Here is a 22,711-nt window from a genome sequence, read left to right as displayed (position 1 = left end):
CCTAGCCACCGTGCTTCTTTCACATGCATTACTTGCTGTTTGGGGTTTTAGGCTGGGTTTCTGTACAGCACTTTGAGATATCAGCTGATGTACGAAGGGCTATATAAATACATTTGATTTGAATTGATTTGATTTGCATGCAGGAAGAAGTAGGATTATCATTTTTTTTATCCATTAGGGGTCCAAAAAGAACAGAGGTACAAAATTATCCGCCACTTTAGCTTCGATCCAGGCCTCTTCCAATTAGACTGAAGACTTGACTCAACACATTTATAAATAGACACAATTTGCGTGTCCAAAAAATGCTCTGCTCTGAAATAAACACGAGTGAGAACGGAGGGAAAGTAAGAAAAGCGTCAGCAGACAGCCTTGATCTGGATGAATGGACTGGACTGACTGACATTCAGTCGCTCCGCAACAAAATGTCAATGATTGTTTTTATTTATTTTTTAAGGTCCATTACTGTAGGATATCCAGAACAAGGAAAGGCTGAAATATGCTTGAAATGGTGATAGATGACTTTACCTTGCAGTTGCTCAATAAGGGTCATAGCCATCCTGGAACCCTGGGCATCAAACACCACATGACCCTGAAGGAGAAGAAAAGTGCTACATCGAGTCAGAAATCTACTGTCATCCATTCAGACTTATTGAATGAGCCAATACATACATTACACATGTATTCTTCAATCCGGTCCTGGGACAAATAGAGTATGCAGGCTTTTGCTACAACCCATACCTAACACACCATATTCAACTAACCAAGGGCTTGATGATAAGTTTAGTAGTTCAATCAGGTGTGTTAATCCTCCAACCAGGGTTGGACTACCTGGACTTGTATAATAAGAAACACTCATTTGCGTTTTCCATTGCAAAAGGTTTTCAAACATTTTGTGCCCTAATGAACATGGCCCTAGTATATTCTACTGGATGACCCTCCCTCCTGTACTCACAGACACGCCTTCAAATGAGCTGGTGTTGAGGGCGCGGTAGATCTCTGCTGTGATGTCATGGTTGTTGTAGTTGAAGTCCTCCAGCCTGCGGCCTTTGGCCTTCAGAGGGGCCACAGTCTTGTTAAGGGCCAGGGCCAGGGCCCAGACAGCGTCGTAGGCCAGAGGGGCCTCCTGGAAGCCCCCCGTCTCTTCCGGGTTCTTACCCCCCAGCCGGTTCATCAACGCCCCCAGGAACTCCTGAGAGGTCTGATTGGACCAGACATAGGGAAGGGGAGGAGTTGATATATGAGGGTCACCATTCGTGTGGCTTTCAAACTGAACCATTAAACTCATTAGTATGACATTTCTATAATTAGAATCACTATGTTAGTTGCATTAGGGTCAACTTAGATTTAGGCAATACTGGAGCCTCAAGCACTGTGTAATGGTTTCTTATTACTAACCTTTGAACTCAAACGGTACTGTACTTAGCTCAGGGCTAAGACAGCTTTTACGCCAGCTTTTTGGGGCTAGCAAATCACAGAGTTCCATTGTCACCTACGTTGAATACTTATTAGGGATAGCAATGGGCCAGGGACATTTATTTCATATAAATGTCTAAATATGTGTCTCTGCCCTGGGCTAAGAAACATGTGGTGTGGAAAAGCCTAAAGGGCCCCTATAGTGTACTATTGCAGAAGCATATCAAGCCACCGCTCTGCAGGTAGAGGAAGGTATATGAAGCTAATCCGCAGCTAAGCTGGCAGCGTGTGAAATTGAAGGGACAGCATGACCAGATGGAGAGCAGATGTTGCTCACCACGTTGGAATGCTGATCATAATCAATAACATTACATGGACTTGGGGGACCTGATCCTGGATCAGTGCTAGATCCGGCCCAGATGTTCTCACCAGGTTGGAGGCTCCGCGGACGGTCTCGGGGTTGAGCATGACGATCTCCGTGGTAACGTGGCCCTCCACCGCCTCTGTCATGTTCTCGATGGTGCAGTTGATGGACGGGTCTTTGATCTTGAACCAGTTATCAGCATACCAACCAATCAGAAACCAGACATATTTCTTCCCATACAGTTTCTCCTTAAATACCTGGAGGATGGAGGGAAAGAGTTGGAGGGAGAGAGAGAGGGGAGAGAAAGCGAAAGAGAGAGAAAATAGGAAAAAAGAGAAGGGCAGAGAGAGCGAGAGAGAGAGATAGAGAGAGAGAGAGAGAGAAACATTTGGAAAATAGACAGAGAAGAAGAAGATGAAACACTTAATTGTCTGTTAAATAATACTTAATTACACAGAAATATTCGTTGCTTCTCAAGGCTACATCATCACCACAGTACAAATAAGAATTAATTAAATAAAAATGGTAATTTGTTCAGATAGAGGTTCAAGATACGATAGAGGTCAATAACTATAAATAGCCCGATGACTGAATGCTTAACATAACTTGAGGTCAAACAAGGAAAAACACTCACCTCGCAAAACACTTTCCTGGCTTCCGTCTCATAGAAGAGCCCCACAATTATTCTGGCATCCTGACGCTATTCAACGACAGCAAGCGCAATTATTTAAGCCATCGTAATGAAAATACATTCGCATAGTTCAATAATAATGATACAAGCCTTTACACTTTGACTATTCCAATTCTATGGTACAACCTCGGCTACCTCGGCACTTCACAGCCTGGCAGTTGGCAGTGCTAATTAGCCTCCTGCATTCATTTCCTGTATTAAATCACCTCACTTCGCTAACAGGCACAGCTGTGAGCAGGGGAGAGCAACAGCAGCCCCCCCCCCCCCATTGAATATTTCATCAAAGCACCTTGAGGTTCTTGACAGCGACAGCCGGGTCGGTGAGGAAGCTCTGTCTCACACTGATCTCAATCCCAGCCTCCTTCACCCTCTGCTCCAGATCATCCAGAGTCTATATGAGAGAAGGAGAGAGGGGGTAGATAGAAATAGAGAAGGAAGAGAGAACAGAGAAGGAAAGACAAAAGAGAGAAGGGATGGGGAAGATAGAAAGAGAGGAGGGGGGGTAGAGATTGAAAGAAAGACGGAAGGGGTGAGAAAATGAGAAAGGAAAGGCACAAGAAATTGAAATGGACCGAGAAAGAAGAGCGTAAAAAAGGAAAGAGATAATAAAGGACAGAGGGAGAGAAAGAGAAAGATCATTTGAGAGAGAGAGGTGGGAAAAGAGAGAAAACGAGAGGCAGAAAGAAGGGGAGAAGATAAAGAGGAAAAGACGTAGGGAAAGAGAGAGGAAAGAGGAGAGATAGAGGTGAGTAAAGATCAAGGAAGAGGGAGATCATTAACCTCCATTAGAGGAAAGAACCCAAGGACCACATTATCCACCTGGTTGCTCAGAGAGATGTATTGCCTGATCAATATTTCTCACCACCAATATTCCAACAAATTACTTCAGAAATCCACGATCAATTGTGGGATTGAATACTTAAAAGACTATCACACCGCATATAAGTTCCACGTACGCACACACCCACTCCCACACACTCATTTGCTCATTAAGATGTGGGAGAGTCACTGAAGAGGAGGCTGTGGAAGAAAGATTAGAGAGAGAGAGAGACCGACACAGAGTGCGAGACAGAGAGTGAGAGACAGACAGAGACAGAGAGAGATACAGAGACAGAGCGATAGAAAGAGAGCGAGAGAGAGACACGGAGAGAAGAGATAGACGGAGAGAGTGTACTGACCGAAGTGAAGACCTCTGTGGTCTGCTGGATGGTAGCGATCTTGGTCCACTTCCACTTCTGGAAGAGGCGTACCCTGGTGGGGTTGTGGAGGGTGGCCGAGGGGTGGGTGCGGAAGAAGGTGGGGAAGCGGTTCCTGTTGGACAAGGCTGGAGAGCTGGAGCCGTAGGACAACTGAGGGAGATAGGGAGGGAGATAGGGAGGGAGATAAACATTGACAACACTACACAGCCAGGCAATAAACAGTACTAATGTATTCCGGTACCAATGCAACTTATTGCACTGATTTCAATTGAATTAAGAGGTGAAGGGGGTCTCATGTTCTATATCTATCATGACTTTGGTTTCGGTGTTCAGAGCATCGGCACCCTGACATCAGGGAATGAGAGAAGAAGAAGGTAGAGAGACCTGATGATAAATGTCAAATGTCAAACGTCATGTACAATATCGAGTCCCAGCGTAAACAAATGTCCTGGTGTATGTAGAGGTAGCGGAGCCCCCAATACATGGACAGCAGACAATACAGCTAGTGACATGTAGAGTAGAATAGAGTTTGCCAGCTCACAATTGGGTGCAGTCAGGGGGACGATGGTATCAGCCTGTGGAATACAGCTCCAGCATTAGGGGTGACACACACACGGGAGAATGAAATAGAAGGAAATGGAGCAAAGCGGCGGGGCACAGAGAGGCTCATAAAACACCACTTTGCAGGAAGCAGAAGAGAAGTGCTCCAATGTGCTTTTTTCACGACCTGAAACAAACACTAGCCTCAAAATGAGTTGGTTCAGGGTCGTGTTCATTATGCACCAAATGGACTAAAACAGGAAGGGATTAACTGGATTTGTCCAACAAGAAAGTCACATTTTTGTTTTTCCGTTGCTATATGTTTGAAAACGTTTCACAGGATGTGCCGGTATTCACTTTTTTCTTGTATTGGGTCAATGAGACTGGCTTTAAATGTAGACTGAGTTGCTACGCTAGGCTTTGGGAGATCCGAATGCAGCCTACAATTGGAGCACCCAGAAGTCCCTTGATTCTGGTCTGTTTGGTCCTTGGCTCTTTTCCCTCTCTGATAGGCTTGTTTGACATGCAGAGAGATACTCCTCCTAAGGGCTGAACAGAGACAGAAATAAGTGTGTGGAGATTGGTGGTGGTGTACACTCACTCACTAAAGAGCCTCATCCCTTTATATATGTGTGTGTGTGTGTGTGTGTGTGTGTGTGTGTGTGTGTGTGTGTGTGTGTGTGTGTGTGTGTGTGTGTGTGTGTGTGAGATCGGGGGGGAGATCGACAGCTAGAGTAGGAACAAGGAGGCTGAGAGGAAGAGAACAGAGGAAATCAAGCAGACAGGCCCGAGGCACTAGTTGCTGACAAGTGGAGGGAGTAAAGAGGAGATTGGAAAAACGAAAAGAGATAGAGTTTTTAATGAAGGAGAGAGAAGGATAGATAGGGAGATTTAATTTGTTCTCAATTAATTACTTGGCTAAAAAGGTTGACTAAAGTTTAAGGTTGATTACGAGATTACGAGAGAGAGAGCGAGAGAGAGAGAGAGAGCATGGGACACAGACACACACACACACACACACACACACACACAGTAGCTACCCACCACTATGAGGTTCCACATGCGAGCAGCCTCTGCTACCAGTGTGGATACGGAGCTGCAGCCGGGCATCAGGACTGTCTTGATGGGCTCTGTGTAGAGCAGATCATAGAGCAACTTGGTGGACTCCCCCGGGTCACACTAAGAGAGAAAGAAAGAGGAAGAGGAAGAGGGAGAGGGGGAAAATGGAGGGAGGAGGAGATAGGAGGAGGAGGAGATGGAGGGGATATGGGGGGAGATGGAGGGAAATAAAAGGGGAGACAGATGAGAGGGGGAGATGAAGGGAGAGAGAGACAGAGGAAAAAGAGCAGGAAGATTAGGAGAGAAATAGGGGGAAGGAGAGGAAGAGAAGAGGGGTGAGATACGTGGGAGAGAAAGTGAGGGGGTGGGTAGAGAACAGGGGTAGAGAGAGAGGGAGAGAGAGAGAGAGAAGGGAGGGGGGGAAGAAAGAAGAATATCAGAAACAGAAAAACAGAACAGCGATCGATATTCAGCCTTATTGAGCGTCAGTATAAAAGTGGGGAAAGGATGGCCACGGAGAGAGTTAAATCGACCACGCTGTCCAAAAAGAGACAGGAAGAAAATATGACTGCGCAAAGAGGGAGGGAGATATCCCAAACAGAACACATTCAAAGCCTCAAATAAATGTAAAATAAGCTTGAGGTGGTCCAATCATGAACAAATTATCCATCACAGGCCTGTCAACAAGGTTTTGAATAAGCCATCCCCATTCCAGTCCTCAGTAAGGCCCGATCTAAATCAGCCTGACACGTTTAATGGTGATCTGCCGTGGAGGGGGAGAGAGAGGAGACACAACTCCCATGCATTGCAGTTGAGTGTCACAAGCAATCTGGTTGTGGAAAACCGTGACTTAACAACGGACATTATGGGCCCTGATTTGGGCGTTGGTTTGTTCTCCGTTTGTTTTCCGAGACGGAAATAGCGCACTCAAGAAGCAGATGTATCGGATGCAATAATTGCCTGTTGATTTCAATGATGGTTGTTTGACTGTTAAAACGTTGTTGTCTAATGCTACTGTCTCTAGATTGTAGGATATGGTCTAGATATCACGATACCACCAAGTCCAATTGATCACAATGGGGGAGAAAGTGACGTTTTGCTACCCTGTCACATCTGATAACATGTCAGACGGTCATGACCTTTTCTCTGCCCCTGAGAACTACTGGAGATGCCTGCCTTTACAACAACAAAAATGGATGTCAAATTTGCAGTTTGACACGCGAAATAGCAGTTTTCACCTGTTGAGCTTACATTTCACGTGAAACCATATTTTCACGTACATTAAATGTAGATGTTAACGCCACCTTTTCACATGTGAGGAGAATAACATGTTTTCACCTCACATGCGAATTGCAGTTTGACATGTGAAATTTTGCGGTTCACATGTGAAAACTTGAACATGTGAGAATAGGATATGCCGTTTCACATATGAAAAACATTCCTACGTGAAAATCACATTTGCTGTTTCACATGTAAGAAAAAAAAATCACTTTTGCATGTGGAATCACGCCTGTAAAAATCTTATTTGAAAACACTTTACCGTGTGATTGTTTTTCATGTGACCTTGCAATTCCACATCTAAAGAGACAATCTAACTTGCCGTTTCACATGTAAGAATACTCACATTTACTCCAATGTTTGTAAACAAAGTAAATGTAAACAAACACTGTATAACCTAAAAACATAGTTAAAACTATAATTTTGATGGATGGTCAGTACTTGCATCCATAGCGTAGCCTATGGATATAAGAGTCGTTGCATTTCTTCAGCTCCATCCATCAGCTGTTTACCGAAACTGTGGCAAGGAGAACACTTTGTTAATGTTTCAATTAAGGACTGCCACTTGAAACACTTTTAATTGAGTAACAGCGTTGTTACACGGTGCAATCCTCTAGTGCAGGGGTAGGCAACCGTGATTTTGTTCTAACTAGGCACCACATGGACCAACTGAGCTAATTGATCAGTTCAGTGATCGCTTAAATTCAACACACCTGGACTTCCAGGTTGGTTCAATCAAAAACATGAAGCACCTGCAGCCCTCCAGGACCAGGGTTGCCTAACCCTGCTCTAGTGAGTGAGCTACGTTTGTGCCATTAATATGAAGCAAAACTTCTGTAGTCCAGAACAACATTCTTAGTATTCCAAACAAAAAGAATGATATTGAATGCAAAACATAAACCCAAAACTATTGATAGCAAAACAAAATAATTTTTAAATGCGAGAGCCAATGAAATGTAAATTAATGCAAAAAAATAGTTTTCAGTTGAAAAAACGTATGATAATGCAATTAAATAAAATGCCTCCCACTTCCCTGCCGTTTCCCCTATCTTTGGTTACGTTACTCTGGTCTTTGCTTTCCCTGCCGTTTCCCCTATCTTTGGTTACGTTACTCTGGTCTTTGCTTTCCCTGCCTTTTTTCCAGTTGCATGTTCTGACAAATTCATTATAGCAACAAAGCACCCTACTGCAGGTTTGCCTCTGAAGCTAAGCAGGGTCAGTCTCTGGATGGGAGACCAGATGTAGCTGGAAGTGGGAATAAAAAATAAATTATAAAGGAAAAACACATGTAAAAAATGTACAAGTGAAACTTCACATGTCCGAAAACCATGTTTTTTGTTGTTGTGAGGGTGGGATGTATAACCCTCCTCTTTTCCACACACACACACACACACGCACTGTCCGTGGTGCTGAAACGATGCAACCCAATATTAGTGTCAGAGTTAGCACTACTGCGATACTACTCCAGCATCCAATCTATCCGCCCATGAGACTTTGATGAGAAACCAATCCCACAGAAAGAATAGGAGAAGAAGCCACATATGCTAATCTACTTTATTCTCTTTAATTGCATTTCAGATTGAATAGTATAAAAGAAGTGTGAATATATAAGAGGATCAGAGGGATCTTATGTCTTATTTCAAGTCACTGTGAATTTCTACATCTCCCCCTGTAATTAAATCTTGAGTACCACTTGAGTCATAGTGTTAAATGGTGCATACATGAATTTGATACATGTGGACCGTGTGGACATATTAATAATTTTGGTCCCTGATTGAGTCCTATCAAGTTGAGTTCCAGCCGCCAATTAAAGGGGAAGTGAGAGATTTTTACATTTTATTTAAGCCTTATTTTACCAGGTAAGTGGACTGAGAACACACTCTCATTTACAGCAACGACCTGGGGGATAGTTACAGGAGAGAGGAGGGGGAATGAATGAGCCAATAGGAAGCTGGGGATGATTAGGTGGCCATGATGGTGTGAGGGCCAGATTGGGAATTTAGCCAGGACACCGGGGTTAACACCCCTACTCTTACGATAAGTGCCAGGGGATCTTTAGTGATCACAGAGAGTCAGGACACCAGTTTAAAGTCCCATACGAAAGACGGCACCCCTACACAGAGAGCACCTCATCACGCCATTTCTGTACCTCTGTCTCCCTCCACCACAGTTAATAATTGATCAAAGTTATCAGTCTCCGCTTTGATATAACCATGGCAACGGTCTAGAGAGGGTGAGTGGTGTGTCTGTGTATAGATCTCAATGTGCTGTAAATAGTCTAATGTTCTCTCCCTATACTGCCACACAAACAAACAAGCAGCAGTCTTCCCAGGTAGATAGATTTTTATTGAACCTTTATTTAACTAGGCAAGTCAGTTACAGTGGCAACAAAAAGTATGTGAACCCTTTGGAATTGCCTGGATTTCTGCATAAATTGGTCATCAAATTTGATCTGATCTTCATCTAAGTCACAACAATAGACAAACATAGTGTGCTTCAACTAATAACACACAAATTATTGTATTTCTCTTGTCGATATTGAATTTATAATTTAAACATTCACAGTAGGTTGGAAAAAGTATGTGAAGCCCTAGGCTAATGACTTCTCCAAAAGCTAATTGGAGTCAGGGGTCAGCTAACCTGGAGTCCAATCAATGAGACGAGATTGGAGATGTTGGTTAGAGCTGCTCTGCCCTATAACAAACTCACAAAATTTGAGTTTGCTAATCACAAGAAGCATAACCTGATGTGAACCATGCCTCGAACAAAAGAGATCTCAGAAGACCTAAGATTAAGAATTGTTGACTTGCATAAAGCTGGAAAGGGTTACAAAAGTATCTCTAAAAGCATTGACGTTCATCAGTCCATGGTAAGACAAATGGTCTATAAATGGAGAAAGTTCAGCACTGTTGCTACTCTCCCAAGGAGTGGCCGTCCTGCAAGAGCACAGCACAGAATGCTCAATGAGGTTAAGAAGAATCCGAGAGTGTCAGCTAAAGACTTACAGAAATATCTGGAACATGCTCACATCTTTGTTGACGAGTCTACGAAACGTAAAACACTAAACAAGAATGGTGTTCATGGAAGAAGACACTGCTGTCCAAAAAAAACATTGCTGCACGTCTGAAGTTTGCAAAAGTGCACCTGGATGTTCCACAGCACTACTGGCAAAATATTCTGTGGACAGATGCAACTACAGTTGAGTTGTTTGGAAGGAACACACAACACTATGTGTGGAGAAAAAAAAGGCACAGCACACCAACATCAAAAACTCATCCCAACTGTAAAGTATGGTGGAGGGAGCATCATGGTTTGGGGCTGCTTTGCTGCCTCAGGGCCTGGACAGCATGCTATCATTGATGGAAAAATGAATTCCAAGTTTATCGAGACATTTTTCAGAAGGTTAGTCTATCTGTCCGCCAATTGAAGCTCAACAGAAGTTGGTTGATGCAACAGGACAACGACCCAAAACACAGAAGTAAATCAACAACAGAATGGCTTCAACAGAAGAAAGTATGCCTTCTGGAGTGGCCCAGGCAGTGTCCTGACCTCAATCCAATTGAGATGCTGTGGCATGACCCCAAGAGAGTAATTCACACCAGATATCCCAAGAATATCGCTGAACTGAAACAGTTTTGTAAAGAGGAATGGTCCAAAATTCCTCCTGACTGTTGAACAGGTCTATTGAACAACTACAGAAAACGTTTGGTTGAGGTTATTGCTGTCAAAGGAGGGTCAACCAGTTATTAAATCCAAGGTTCACATTACTTTCCTACCCTGTACTGTCAATGTTTACACCGTGTGTCAATAAAGACATGAAAACATATAATTGTTTGTGTGTTATTGTTTGTTTATTATTGTGACCTAGATGAAGATCAGATAACATTTTTTGCCACTGTATGAACAAATTCTTATTTTACAATGACGGCCTACAGGGGAACAGTGGGTTAACTGCCTTGTTCAAGAGCAGGACAGATTTTTACCTCGTCAGCTCTGGGTTTCAATCCAGCAACCTTTCCAGTTACTGGCCCAACGCTCGAACCACTAGGCTACCTGCCGCACTGGGAGATACGCTGCATTACAAATAAACGGTGTAAGTGTTGAAGTTCATCTATACTAAAGTCTTCTTGATATTTCATTATTCAGCATCTAATTATGTCATGTTATATTTGATGAGTCATCCTTTTCCCAAGGCAAACGGATCACATTTCGAAGCATCACTGGAACTATTGTGACCTTTACGGTAGACGAACACGTTCTATTATTGAACGTCGTTATACGTCCAAGCCGAGCACTTCTTCATATTTCATATCCCAACCCTAGATATTATAAAGCAATTAAGAAGACAAACAATTGGATGATGGTGATTCTTATTTCTAAATCTCCTGCTCAAACAGAGTGCGAGTTATGATTTCCTGTGTGATATTTGGTAGCTGACCAAAAAAAGCTGTTGATTGGATAATAACTGAAAGTAAATATTAGCCGTATTCAATTCCATCTCCTATAATTTCACTCTTAATGCCATAAGCTGCTCATTAACATTACAGCCAGGCGTGAAGCGTTCACAACCCACTGATCGTTAAAGTGATCATCAAATCCAACTGTAATTAGCAATAACTGTACACTAGCACGCACCTGCAGGCTACATTCAAGAAAGTGTCACTGTCTGACATGTTCATTGATTTGGTTCTAGTCACGTATTGGTCTGTCACAAAGGTGTAAATCTATTGGTTGTCAAAACAAAAAGAGAACCATAAATCAACCAATGGGTGAGATTAATCCCATAAATTCCGGGAATTCTAGATTTTAGAATATATTGTATTCCATGGGCAGTACCATTGATTCACAAAGCTGTTTCAAGTTAAATAATATGTATAGTCAATATATTTCATATGTCCACAGCCTAACGTCATGTTTTGTATATGATTTTCAAACTCTGAATCTCAACATGTATACATCAACCATATCTATTCATCCATATTCTTATCTAATTGAAAGTAGAAAAATACGAAGCCTGTTTGTTTCAATGGTAACTGTGTTGCCATGCCAACTTTCCTCTCCCCTATTCTTTACAATGGGATTCCATTGCAGAGCCTTTTACACCAATCAGAACAAAGCGAGCACTGCTCCTTAACCAGTCACAGCACAGTTAACTGTTTCATGCCTGTGTGCCGTACGCCCGGGTGTAGTGGAGGCATCTGTCCTGTAGTATGATTGACATGGAAACCCAGTGGGAAGGATGGCTGTGTGTTAAAGCAAATGAGGTGATCTGTCTTAAAAAAATATATTTAAAAAATGTCTATAGCTGACCATCACTGACCCATTTGACCATTAGCTGACCACTAAGCTCCAGTGACTAACCAGGAAATGATAGAGCCAAATATTTGTGTTATTAAATTAACAAAACACCCTGCTGCTTGTCTCTCATCAATCATTCATCATATAGGCATTTTCAAATGTCAGCACTATTCACTCACTACACATCTTATATGTTTCTCACTGTTTCTGCCCCAGTTATTGCCTCCCACTTCGTCATTTAGCAGCCAGCTGATGCTTTGTGGTTGTCCACTGACGCTGTCATTGGTGCTGAATTGCAGCAAGCCAATATCAGTGTTTGACTTGGCATTAGTTTAGTTTATCGTCCACCACCATGAAATCGAAGAGGCGACTGTGGATCGGTCTCTGTCCATTCGTACATTAGCCACATGCGATATCTCAGACAGCACTAGGCCGATTTTGACGACATTTGGGTCAATGATTTGTCTTGCCATAGAGATCCGGGCATTTACAAAATGACACTGATTGGCCTAAAGCCGGAGCTATAGTAATTAACAGCCTTCCCTGTAGCTCAGTTGGTAGAGCATGGTGTTTGCAACGCATGGTGTTTGCAACGCCAGGGTTGTGGGTTCGATTCCCACGGGGCCAGTACGAAAAAAAGAAATGTACTACTGTAAGTCGCTCTGGATAAGAGCGTCTGCTAAATGACTAAAATGTAAAATGTAACTGAAATGTGTTAGTTGCGAGTGATATCTCAATTTGCCCAAGGGGGACGCTGCATCTTTTGTGGGGGATGACGAGTTTACTGTTGCCTTGTTTTGTTTTTTTAAATTAAATGGGCAACTGTGCAACTATTCTAAAAGCGGTAATATAACTTGGCTTTTGGTACATAACTCCCTTGACAATATTAAATTAGTATGCTGCTGAGTTGTCACATTATTGCACCCACCTGCTATAAGCGCAATACATTCAAAGGAGTATGCCTGCTGGAAATCAATATCACGTTGGCAAGTTTTAACAATGTGAAGACATGTGTAAAGAAGAAAGGCTGTAACTGAAATATAAATGAAGTGTTCATGTATTTAATATTACATGGACACAAACTGGTCTAATTTCATTTCAACTGGTCTATAGACTTGTGAAAAACCAAGATAAAGTTGTTTTCTCTTCTGATTATGTGGCTTTCACTTTTTAACTACAACAATTGATCTATTTGATCCAACATCTACTCACCATACTGTCATAGTATATCAGCTCCAGTTCGTAATCCGGCAGAATATCCGTCCGGTTGTTCACCAGATCCAAAGCCATCTGCGCAGAGGGGAGACATGCTTGGCCGCCCGGCCAACCGCCGCTCATGGGGAAAAGAGCTCCGATGTAGAGTTTCTTCTTGCCTAGGGACGGGCACGGCCAAGAGAGGAGAAGTAAGGTGAGCGATGCTCGAAGTGCAATATGGCCGGACGCAACACTCGATAATTGCCGCAGACTTTTTCCAATTACCGCCATGGTCAGGTAAATTGAATTGGAGCGATATTCCGAATGTTGCAGTGGAGTTGGGTTCGTATTAGAATAATAGGAGATTGTGTTGTAATTAAAAGTTTAGAGAGCCTCGAGGTGAATTTGCAATGAATCGCAATAGCATTTCATTGCAAGAACTTTGCGCTCTCCAAAAAGTGGATTCACGTGTTCGCCTCGCTAACAGACAGTGAAAGATTGTTAGCCAATAATAAGAAATAGCCTAGCTCGCCTGCTCTTTATATTATTTCACTGGACTAATCGTTTCGATTTATAATTTGTCAGTGCAGAGGCGCATGATATACAACGCAAATAGTTCGTGTTTTTATCAACGTTGAATGTTGGGTTTATAAATAGGGTATAACTTGTTTGGAAACCACGTTTGCCTCTTTTTGTCGTTCAGCAGTCAGAGTTCAATAATTCCAAAACCTAAAATGAAGTGTCCAATTAATTGGGTCCAGCAAATAAATTGAATGGTTTTGTTCAAGTGCTGTAAAAGCTAATGAGGCAGGATAGTTTCCCTTTCCGTCGCGATGTAGAATACTGGACAGACATTAAAATAATGCTACTCGGTTATTTCTAATGATTCATGATCACCATGATTTTGCACCGAAAGGTATGCGCGCGCGACCAGTCCAGACGAGAGAAAATGAGCTCCGGATTACGAATAACGTTTGAATTGTTCTTATTCTCTGGTTAATAAAAGCAAATCGCACTGTGCGTAATTTCAGGGTTTTAAAATAATCTGTCCGTGCAACGACCCGTATTTCCAATTGTAGAGGATGAAACGAAGTGTCCAGGAATGATACGCGAAAGGTATATCATCCACTGCAGCAGAGGCTATGAGTGTGCGTGTGTGTGTGTGTGTGTGTGTGTGTGCATATGTGTATGAGCGAGGACAATTTGCTAGTCGGTGAATGTGTAGAGACATCGAGAAAGCAAGCGAGACAGGGGGGATGGTTAAGGGGGCACTATAAACTGCAGTGCCTATTGACCAACTTTTGAATTGTGTGTGTGTGCACGCGCATGTGTGCCTATTTACCAACTTTTTAATTGTGTGTGTGTGTGTGCGTGCGTGCGTGCGAGTGTGTGTGCGTGCGAGCTTGTGAGTGTGTGTGCGTGCGAGCTTGTGAGTGAGCGTGTGTGTGTGTGTGTGTGTGTGTGTGTGTGTGTGTGTGTGTGTGTGTGTGTGTGCAACACCTAGTTTCTACAATCAAAGAGTATTGGCACACTCTCGGTATCTGTCACTCTAATTCATATTTTGGGAGCAATAGATTATTCAAATCAATATACAGTATATATATCAATATATAAGTTAACTTTATCTTGGAAAATAGAGGGTACACTGATAGATATCAAGTATTTGATTATCAAATCAACATAGACTTTAGATTGACAGTGAGCCAAATCGATTCTCAACCACAATAACCAATGAAAGAACATTCATTCACACAAGCCACAAGCCAATAGAAGACCATAAAATGCCTCAAGGGCTACTTTGACAAATCAGCAAAAGCAGTGGACCAGTCAGTGCATCAATCTCCCTGCTCTCCTTTTCCCTTCATTTAAGCAGACCTGGAGTCAGTCTGTGTGATGTATAGCCAAGATCTGCTACTGTACAGGCTACAGCATACCTGCTGTTTGAACCATCTGTCCACTTTAATAAGGATCCGCCCCTTTTTTTCAATTTTCGCCTAAAATGCCATACCCAAATCTAACTGCCTGTAACTCAGGCCCTGAAGCCAGGATACGCGTATTATTGGTACCATTTCAAAGGAAACACTTTGAAGTTTGTGGAAATGTGAAAGTAATGTAGGAGAATATAACACAATAGATCTGGTAAAAGAAAATACAATGACAAAACCAACCATTCTTTTGTATTTTTTTGTACCATCATCTTTGAAATGCAAGTGAAAGGCCATAATGTATTATTCCAGCAAAGCTGCAATTTAGATTTTGGCCACTAGATGGCAGCAGTGTATGTGCAAAGTTTTAGACTGGTCTAATGAACCATTGCATTTCTGTTCAAAATGTTGTATCAAGACTGCCCAAATGTGCCTAATTTGTTTATTAATAACTTTTCATGTTCAAAACTGTGCTCTCTCCTCAAACAATAGCATGGTATTCTTTCACTGTAATAGCTACTGTAAATTGGACAGTGCAGTTAGATTAACAAGAATTGAAGCTTTCTGCCAATATCAGATATGTCTATGTCCTGGGAAATGTTCTTGTTACTTACAACCTCATGCAAATCACATCAGCCTACGTTAGCTCAACCGTCCCGTGGAAGGTACACCGATCCCGAAGAAGTTTTAAAGCCTCCTCTCATTGCCCTTTAATGAGCCAATGCACCACTGAGCGCGTCCCAAATGCCTCCCTATTCCCTATAAAGTAGAGCTCTGGTCAAAAGTAGTGTGCTCTAAATAATAGGGTGCAATTTGGGACGCAGCCACCGTTTCACTGTCAGCTCTTAGACAGGGCTCTCATACCCCCCAGTAGGCCAATATGAATAACAGAATTAGAGCCAGCTATAATAGAATGATAGAATTAGTCAGTAATGCTACGCTCTCATGACTCCACCTCTTCCACGGCTAAAATGTAACACCTGACTCATTGGCAACAGCTACTGGCACTCTGGGGACTAGAGAATAAACCCAATGCTATAAATGCATTCCACCTTTGCTCAACAATTAGGCTGGTTTTAGGTTCTCTGTGTAATATCACTGTAGAAATACTATTTTTGTGCACATTGGGATAGATTGTGTGATGGAGAAATAGCCACCTTCCTTCCTCCACCTCAGTACGATTACAGTGGAGTGGATTTACTACTGAATTGCATCTGACTACAGTAATAGTCAATAGCAGACCCAAAGCTACTAACTGTTATTCAGTATACTTGGCGCAGGTGGCGATTCAACTCACAGCCCTTGTGTTGCCAGCCAGCACCATGCGTGTTCCAACCTCTAACCCGCTGAGCCATCTGTAGCCCACAATGACGTAGAACTCCTCTCTCTCTGTCTCTCTCTCTCACTCCCTCCAACCCTCCTCTCTCTCTCTCTCTCCCTCCCTCTCTCTCTCTCTCTCTCCCTCTCTCCCTCCCTCCCCTCCTCTCTCTCTCTCTCTCTCTCTCTCTCGCTCTCTCTCTCCCCCTCCCCCTCTCTCTCTCTCTCTCTCTCCCCCTCTCTCTCTCTCTCCCCCCTCCCCTCCTCTCTCTCTCTCTCCCCCCTCCCCTCCTCTCTCTCTCTCTCTCTCTCTCTCTCATTGATCACCTGTTTGAACTTCGCAGCATGCCATGTATTATTCACACCTGATATTTAAACGCTATTCCATTACGCGGCCGTCTATATGCCAGCAAACACCGAACAACACATAATGGGGCAGACATTTGTCACAACAAGAGCACTGTGCAAAAAAACCAACATTTTGAATAGATGGTATGACAAATAATATAATGCTAGTTCCAAATACTGCAACTCTCAGTTGGATTGCGTGCATGGTGCGCATCGTACAGTTTACTTAAAGGGGCAATCTGCAATTAAAACAAAATCAAAGCGGTCACCTCGCCACTGGTTTTGGTCAATAACTGAGGGATGGGGCTGGAGAAATGTAACCACTCTCAAATTCATAGACAGAGCTACGGATGCAGGGACTGACTACCCATGATATTACATTCATAGTTGTATGTTTTTAGGCTATATCGTGTTTGTTTACAATTACATTGTTTATAAATAATGGAGTAAAACAAGATTATACTGTATTTTGGGTTCTGATGTGGTATGACGTTTATAAGTGATATTCTTCAATAATCAATACAATACATGTACTGTATAAATCCAAAAGTGGATGTTGCAACTACAGATTGCCCCTTTAACTCTGGTTAAATAATCTCCTCCTTATAAGGCACATCGTTGAAGAAAAGCTTCAAATTAAATCACGAAGCCGATTATAATTTTACGGTATTTTTGTACAGATCTGTGCTCGTGTGTGTGACTAAAATGTCGCCCACAGCCTTAGAAACAAAACGCTGTCGCAACACCTCTGCCAGAGCTTTCTATTATATCAGCTGTATCAGTGGTGGGATCCAGTGTGGTACAGGAATCCCTATTCTGGTTAACCTATAAGAACACAGGGCTTAAGATCACAGAGGAGAGAATGCTTTTTCTGACTTCCTCTGACTGCTGCTAACACACACCCACACACACACCTCCACACACAGACACAGACAGGCCCGGGTGTTAACCTTTACCCAGCTCAGAAGGCAGTAAGTGGGTGTTGATACCACACTGAGTGATAAGTGGAATGAAGAGAGATGGGGTGAGAGAGAGAGAGAGAGAGAGAGAGAGAGAGAGAGAGAGAGAGAGAGAGAGAGAGAGAGAGAGATGGGGTGAGAGACAGAGAGAGAAAGAGAGAGAGAGAGAGAACGTGAGAGAGAATGCGAGAGAGTTAATGAGAGATAACAGGAGAGAGTAAGTCTGGTTCACATTTCATGGAGATTTTGGAAGAAAATGTGCTTTCTATGCACCGATAGGACAGGTTGGCGCAGGAGAAGACTAAGTTAAAATGAGTGAGTAATGTTGTCGTTAATGGTTGATAATAATCATCAAATAATTATTAGTGATATTGTACGATCTGAAAGAGGAGTTGAAAAGTCTTACCCCAGTATTTTACGACAGGCATATAATAGGTAGCCTCTTTAATGAAGCAATAATCTTTAACAAAACTGACAAACAAATAATAATCTTGTCAATGCCACAAGGACAACAATTTAACTATAGCCTATTTTGTGTAATTTCTACTCTTGGCAAGGTTGCCTAGTGCTTAGACCATTGTGCCAGTAACCGGAAGGTTGCTGGATTGAATCCCCGAGCTGACAAGGTAAAAATCTGTCTTTCTGCCTCTGAGCAAGGTAGTTCACCCACTGGTCCCCAGGCGTCGAAGACGTGGATGTCAATTAAGGCAGCCCCCAGCACCTCTCTGATTCAGAGGGGTTGGGTTAAATGCGGAAGACACATTTCAGTTGAACGCATTCAGTTGGACAATGTGGTGTTGACAGGATTATTTTTTCCCTTTACCTAATTCGAATCAGTTGAAATCCTTCACCAGTAGAATTACTGGTCAGCAGAAGGCTTCCTGCTCTAGAAATGATGCACCACTGCCCTCTTGTGCTTAACAGAAGCATTACAACTTTTTGCAACATTTGTTTCAATGAGCTTTTACGTTCATAGACAAACCAACCAAAACCAATCTCTCTTACCTTTGTAGTTTCTGTCATCTGTGGCAAGCAAATAGAAAAGACAAAATTACATTTGTTAATAGTCAAAAATGATTTGGTGACTGCTAGCGTATGTAAATGCAACACTAATACTGTGTGATGTTTGTGAATTGTTTCATTCTTCATGGATTGATGCACTATACGTGTTACTCACTACACATGTACAGTACTCCATAATCCTTAAATTGACATCAGTATGTAGGCCCACTGTAGACTACTTTTACTGTATTGTCTGTATACCCTGTGGAAGTGACGGCCACATCCGCTTCACTTCCGGGTCATGTCCCAAAATCTCTCGAATGGGCTTCAAGATTATATCACAAAATGAATTTAATATATATACAGTACCAGTCAAAAGTTTGGACACACCAACTCATTCCATTTATTTCTTTATTTTTCTATATTGTAGAATAAATGTGAAGACATCAAAACGATGAAATAACATATATGGAAAGATGTAATAACCAAAAAAAGTGTTCAACAAATCTAAATATATTTTAAGTAGCCACCCTTTGCCTTGATGACAGCTTTGCACAATCTTGGCGATAAGGACGATAAGAACCAGTTAGTTACAGGCCGTCTGATGTTTTGTATATTAGATTAAGCAGGGTTTTTTTTTGCCAGCCAGTACTTTTTGAAAATGAAAACAATATATAAAATAAATGGAGACCTGCAAGCTTTTCAAATTAGAGAAATATACAGCTGATTGGTGGGAGATGTAGTTCATGTGTGTAGTTCAAATGAAACGGTTGCAAATTCTCGACTTCGTGATTCTTCTTGGGCATCAAATACGTTGAAGTAAATTCATACCAAAGCACATATACATTTGAACAAATATGAAGCCCATTCTTAGCCTACAAAACGAGAACACAGATGTAAAATTGATGGGGTATTACACAATCATTCACGATTATTCATAAAATATGGCTTGTGTCCACCAGGTGGCAGTACTATAACTTCATGTTTAAGACAAGTACACAGAACAGGGGGGTGAATGTCATTTGTATTTCCTGGATGTCTCGCATTCTCCCTTCTTGTCTCCTTCTCAAAATCAGAAGAGGAACCGAGGGGAGGAACCTCTGACCTTCTCCGCCGTTGTGTTTTGAGGAGGCGGCAAGGAGAGAGGATGCGAGGATTCAAGTAAATACAATTGACCTTCATCCAAAGAAGCTGAATACTTATCATTTGTACCTATACACACACACCTATGATTTGCACACAAAACAAAGCATATACACCATTGTAGAAAACATGCATGGACACACAACTATATTGACAATATATCAATGTACACTGAGTGTACTAAACATTAGGAACACCTGCTCTTTCCATGAAATAGACTGACCAGGTGAATCCAGGTGAAGGCTATGATCCCTTATTGATGTCACTCGTTATATCCACTTCCATCAGTGTAGGTGAAGGGGAGACAGGTTAAAGAAGGATTTTTAAGCCTTGAAACAATTGAGACATGGATTGTGTATGTGTGCCATTCAAAGGCTGAATGAGCAAGACAAAAGACTTAAGTGCCTTTGAATGGGGTGTGGTAGTAGGTACCAGGCTCGCCGGTTTAAGTGTGTCAAGAACTGCAACGCTGATGGGTTTTTCACACTCAACAGTTTCCCTTGTGTATCAACAACGGTCCACCATCCAAAGGACATCCAGTCAACTTGACACAACTGTGGGAAGCATTGGAGTCAACATGGCCCAGCATCCCTATGGAACGCTTTCAACACCTTGAAGAGTCCATGCCCCGACAAATTGAGGCTGTTCTAAGAGAAAAAGAGGTGCGACTCAATATTAGGAAGTTGTTCCTAATGTTTTGTACACTCAACGTATATTGGTTTGTCTATGTATGTTTCCATGGAGCATATGTGTTGTTTTTCCATTTCGAAGCTAAACCAAAACATTTCATATCAACACAAGCATCACAACTGAGTAACATGAAAAGATTGGGATTCCATTCCGCACTTACAGAGACAGGCAGGTTTGGGTGAGTCCCACTTGCCCAGCTTGGTGCAGTGTGAGATGTTCCTGCCCTCCAGCATGAAGCCAGCATGGCAGCTGTAGTGCAGCACGGTGCCCTCCACCGGTGGCCCAGGGGGCTTCAGCGCCACCCTCCCATTCTCCAGGGACGTCCACACCCGAGGGCACAGCAGCACTGGGAGAGAGATGGACAGAGTAGTGGGAGGAAGGTTAGTGAGAATGACAGCAGTCATATTTACATGACATGTACTAACTGCCAGTGTGTTTCTGCTCTGATGTCAACTCCTTATGGAACATATATGGCATGACAATTCTACAAGGAGTTGGCAAGAGAGCAGAAAACAGACTGGCACCCAGGCTACTACGGTACCAGTGTTCTTTTTGGCAGCTTTTTTCTATTTAGTTTTAGTCTTCAAATAAATTTCAGTCACATTTTAATCATTTCCTTCTTCGTTAGTTTTAGTTATTATCAGTCAACAAAAAAAATGTTTGTCTTGTTTTAGTCAGTGCATTTCCTTCCAATTAAATAATTCATTCACTACATACCTAAAAGTATGTGGACACCTGCTCATCGAACATCTCATTCCAAAATCATGGGAATTAATATGGAGTTGGTACCCCCTTTGCTGCTATAACAGCCTCCACTTTTCTGGGAAGGCTTTCAACTAGATGTTGGAACATTGCTACGGGGACTTTCTTCCATTCAGCCGCAGGAGCATTAGTGAGGTCAGGCACTGAATTTGAGCAATTAGGCCTGGCTCGCAGTCGACTGTCCAATTCATCCCAAAGGTGTTCTATGGGGTTGAAGTCAGGGCTCTGTGCAGGCCAATCAAGTTCTTCCACACCAATCTCGACAAACCATTTCTGTATGGACCTCGCTTTGTGCACAGGAGGTATTGTCATGCTGAAACATAGAAGGGCATTCCCCAAACTGTTGCCACAAAGTTGGAAGCATAGAATCGTCTACAATGTCATTATATGCTGTAGCGTTAAGATTTCCCTTCACTGGAACTAAGGGTCCTAGCCCGAACCACGAAAAACAGCCCCAGACCATTATTCCTCCTCCATTAAACTTTAAAGTTGGCACTGTGCACACGGGCAGGTAGCGTTCTCCTGGCATCTGGGGACAAACTATTTTTACGCTCTTCGAGCTTCACCCCCTTTCTGTGAGCTTGAGCCGTTGTTGCTCATAGACATTTCCACTTCACAATAACAGCACTTACAGTTGACCGGGGCATCTCTAGCAGGGCTTGAAATATGAACTGAATTGTTGGAAAGGTGGCATCCTGTGATGGTGCCACTTTGGAATGTTGCTGAGCTCTTCAGTAAGGCCATTCTACTGCCAATGTTTCCTATGGCGATTGCATGCCTGTGTGCTCGATTTTATTCACCTGTCAGCAACGGGTGTGGCTGAAATAGCCAAATCCACTCATTTGAAGGGGTGTCCACATACTTTTGTATTTATACTGTATTTACCTCTTACTTCCATCATGTGCACATTCAGATAGACTTGTCCAACTAGGCCTACTATCCCCTAATATAGCTGGCACATTGCTATTGCGGCCGATTGTAACCAATGTCAGCCATGATTTACCATTTAAGCTACAAAGCCTTGGCTACAGGTTAAACAATTTAGGCATACAGCTCTTTTCTCCCAATCATAACCATTGGCTGGGGGTAAATAACAGTGATTCCTTTAAAAGGTGGAGAATCTGAGCTTTCCAACAATGCCAGAATTAATACTGTACTCCTAACCTCGTCTCCAGGCTCCAACTGCTGATGCAAAGAGCCTGGTAACAGTGGGGACCGTTTGAGATTTACTGAGTGACATGATAATCAATTCAAATTCTGAGCGAATCACACGACTATGAGGAGTCGAGGCAGAAAAGTTTTGTTATGGTGCTTCACATATCGCCGTTCATGCTAATAACTAGCCAACGTAACTCGGCTAGCCGCCCTGTAACACGATGTACACTGATTGAATGCTGTTTACACACTTATGATATAGCAGACTCTGTAATATCCATGTTGCACGAGCTAACCGACCTATCTTTGTTGCACACGAACACAAAACAAATACTGGCCCCCGGATGCAGGACACTTAGAGGAAGGTTCTAAGG

General features: G+C 42.5%; 1 protein-coding gene across 3 annotated transcripts in view; it reads right to left on the bottom strand.

Moving 5' to 3' along the window:
• LOC106605218 (gamma-aminobutyric acid type B receptor subunit 1) overlaps positions 1-22,711 on the bottom strand; it is a 52,711-nt gene that overhangs the window by 23,285 nt on the left and 6,715 nt on the right. For 2 of the 3 annotated variants that reach the window (XM_014200628.2, XM_014200627.2), the window contains exons 5-14: positions 20,581-20,766; positions 18,591-18,608; positions 13,055-13,215; positions 5,252-5,386; positions 3,647-3,817; positions 2,758-2,859; positions 2,412-2,477; positions 1,843-2,034; positions 953-1,198; positions 526-589 (exon numbers count right to left, since the gene is read on the bottom strand). In XM_014200628.2, the coding sequence (XP_014056103.2) occupies positions 526-589; positions 953-1,198; positions 1,843-2,034; positions 2,412-2,477; positions 2,758-2,859; positions 3,647-3,817; positions 5,252-5,386; positions 13,055-13,215; positions 18,591-18,608; positions 20,581-20,766 (1,341 nt within the window). Of the gene's footprint in view, positions 1-525; positions 590-952; positions 1,199-1,842; positions 2,035-2,411; positions 2,478-2,757; positions 2,860-3,646; positions 3,818-5,251; positions 5,387-13,054; positions 13,216-18,590; positions 18,609-20,580; positions 20,767-22,346; positions 22,704-22,711 lie in introns of those variants that run through there. The other variant, XM_014200629.2, reaches the window with a different exon arrangement.

This window comes from Salmo salar, chromosome ssa05 (genome assembly GCF_905237065.1).
Source record: "Salmo salar chromosome ssa05, Ssal_v3.1, whole genome shotgun sequence".
Lineage (NCBI taxonomy): Eukaryota > Metazoa > Chordata > Actinopteri > Salmoniformes > Salmonidae > Salmo > Salmo salar.
The sequence above is the reverse complement of the archived record's forward strand: the minus strand, read 5'-3'. Positions and strand labels throughout refer to the sequence as shown.